This window comes from Arachis duranensis, chromosome 4, assembly GCF_000817695.3.
Source record: "Arachis duranensis cultivar V14167 chromosome 4, aradu.V14167.gnm2.J7QH, whole genome shotgun sequence".
In the NCBI taxonomy this organism is placed as follows: domain Eukaryota; kingdom Viridiplantae; phylum Streptophyta; class Magnoliopsida; order Fabales; family Fabaceae; genus Arachis; species Arachis duranensis.
This window is the reverse complement of record NC_029775.3, coordinates 88460383-88463062: the sequence shown is the minus strand read 5'-3', so window position 1 is coordinate 88463062 and position 2680 is coordinate 88460383. Positions and strand designations below refer to the sequence as shown.

Here is a 2680-nt window from a genome sequence, read left to right as displayed (position 1 = left end):
TAGAAACTCATCCTTGCCTTATGCCTCTGCAAATTGGCATATATTGGGAACGTGCAAAATAATAATGAGATTGTAGTCTACGAAGGAAGCACAGAAAAGAAAATGGCATACAAAATCTTTGCAGAATCTGATCTCCCATCCAAAATATAAAGTGGACCCAAAAAAGAATAACATGGCAAATCACATGTAATTTAATTTAGTTAATTTTCCTATTCATTTTAGAAATCATAATAGCCATTGGAAACACTACTTTTAATCAACTAATCTTAAAAGGAGAGGGGAAAAAAACTATATAGCAAAACACATCCAGCACACATCAAAAGAAGGGGGAGCATTACTACTATATCCCTCCATGTATGATACAAAATAAGTAAAACTTACGTAAAGTAAAGATACTTTATGTGAAGTTAATAATTAAAAATTATTAGATGATTTGACAGATTTGACTAAATTATCATCTAACAATTCTTAATTAATAACTTCATGTTAAAACAACTTTATATAAATTTTAACCTATAAAATATTAAGACTAAGGAAAAAGAAAAAAAAAGGTAGTAGTTTCTTTTTGAAGTCTACTATGTATAGGTAAGTTGTACTCAATGATGAAGACTAGGAGGATGAGAATGAGGCGGAGGTGCGGCGGCGACCACCGGGGGCTTGCACTGATAGCACTTTGCGAAAAGCCCAAACGTGTCAATTTGCTTGATGAAATTGGTCATGCTGGCCCATCCTCCGAATCCAAACCCAACCACCAAAACCCACACCACAACAAATGCATTGATCACATACATTGCTGTCCAGCTTGGCATGAAGAAAGGAGGCTTCTCTGCAGCATTCTGCAAACGTAAATAATTGAGTTAATATATAAGATAACTTAGGAGTGAAGAGGCCACTTGACACTTAATATTAGTGACAACTCCAAAAAATTGATAGTGAATGCAAAACATATATAACATGACAAAAAATTTTATAATTATATAATAGAGTCAAATTTAATAATATACTAAAAAATAATAAATATCATTATTGTGTAATTTTAAGAGGATTTACCACCACACAAGATACATGCATCCGTCTCTGCTGACTAATAATCGATGAATTTTACATAAATAGAGCAAGGTGAAAACGTTTACTATAATGACTAATATATCAATATATAATTAGATGAAAATATAAAAAATTATTATAAACTTAATTAGTGGTGCATATATTTTTTTATATAGTATTTTTCAGCTCAACAGATTAATAATAAAAATGTTGCGGATCGAAATTCCATTTATTAAGAAGTTATTGCTGGCCAATAAATTACTACATGCATACGGCATAATTCGAACCTCCTAACACTTATTTCAGCAAACTAGTGATCTAACTACCAAATTAATCTAAATTCACTAATATATTCATTATTCCCAATAACATGAACATAGATCTGCCCTGCCCCAATGACTAAAACACTAGCTATCAATGTATTACTCAAAATATAGTTGTTTCAACTGCAAAAGATTATGATTAATACAGATAGAGTTAAAATCATGCTCATGAAAATTCCAAAAATGAAGAAAAACAATGATGCCAAATATAGTATACATAAAAATATGTAATAGAAGATTAAACAATACGGTACACAATAATATCTTCATGTTTATATGTTGTCGGATTTTGTTCCAAAGTTGCACTATTTCCTAACTTGAATTATTGCAGTGGCTGTGGCAAATAACCAAGTGAAAATGACATTCCACCAATCCTTTCACTGATCTGTTACCGATGTTTCCAAATTCAAGTCTTAAATGCTTTTGTACATTTCCTTCAGACACACTCTCTTTATTTCTTTTCACTCTTGAGATGTGTATGTATATGCTGGTGGCCACTTTGATCTAATAGTGGTGGGATATGGGATTGGGAGCAAATGGGGTTTGCAAGGAATCTAAAATGACATGCATACCCTCCTTTTCATTCAGATAAATACATATATTAATTAATTTATTTTTAATATATATTTTGTATTTTAATATATATTTTATAACAACAGTTAATTAAATAGTTGATTTTTTATTTACACGTAGCATATTTAATAATAAAAATTGAGAGGTTAATTATAAAGGAAAAAAGAATTACCTGTCTGGCAGAGGATTTTCTATAAGTGAGCATATGAGCCAAGGAAGGGATAATGTAGACAGTGAAGCTAACAAGAAGAGCACCAACAGCAGAGTTGATGGGACCAAAGAAAGGGAATATTATGGCTAAGAACCATATTGGTATCACCACCGGTAACCTTGCTAGTGCTCTCATACAAATGCTCTTTGTGTCATGCATCCCAATTACTTTCTCCCACACAAAGTACAATGGAGTACATGCAAATCCAAATGTTATGAACTGCCACCAATAAATAATATAAACTTTTATTAGCTACATAATATAAAATTATTCCTACTTGTTACAATTATCAATATATTTATATATAAATACATGTGTAATTTAATTTATTTTTAATATATATTTATATTTTAATATATATTTTATACTGATAACTGACTTTAATAATTAATTTTAGTGTACAAATAACATAATCTAAAATAAAAACACAAATCAATCATTCCTTATAAGTTTTCTTCTTAGCATTTGACTTTAAGTAGGCAACTCATTTTGCTAGTGGTTACTTTTATTAGAAATATGTATTTTT

At 30.0% G+C, this 2680-nt stretch overlaps 1 protein-coding gene across 4 annotated transcripts in view; it reads right to left on the bottom strand.

Moving 5' to 3' along the window:
* Positions 1 to 273: 273 nt before the first annotated feature.
* The window catches only part of LOC107484857 (auxin transporter-like protein 4), an 8750-nt gene continuing 6343 nt past the window's right edge, over positions 274 to 2680 (bottom strand). For 3 of the 4 annotated variants that reach the window (XM_016105404.3, XM_016105403.3, XM_016105405.3), the window contains exons 8-9: positions 2116 to 2373; positions 274 to 836 (exon numbers count right to left, since the gene is read on the bottom strand). In XM_016105404.3, the coding sequence (XP_015960890.1) occupies positions 597 to 836; positions 2116 to 2373 (498 nt within the window). In that variant the 3' untranslated portion in view covers positions 274 to 596. The remainder of the gene's footprint in view (positions 837 to 2115; positions 2374 to 2680) is intronic. The other variant, XM_052261185.1, reaches the window with a different exon arrangement.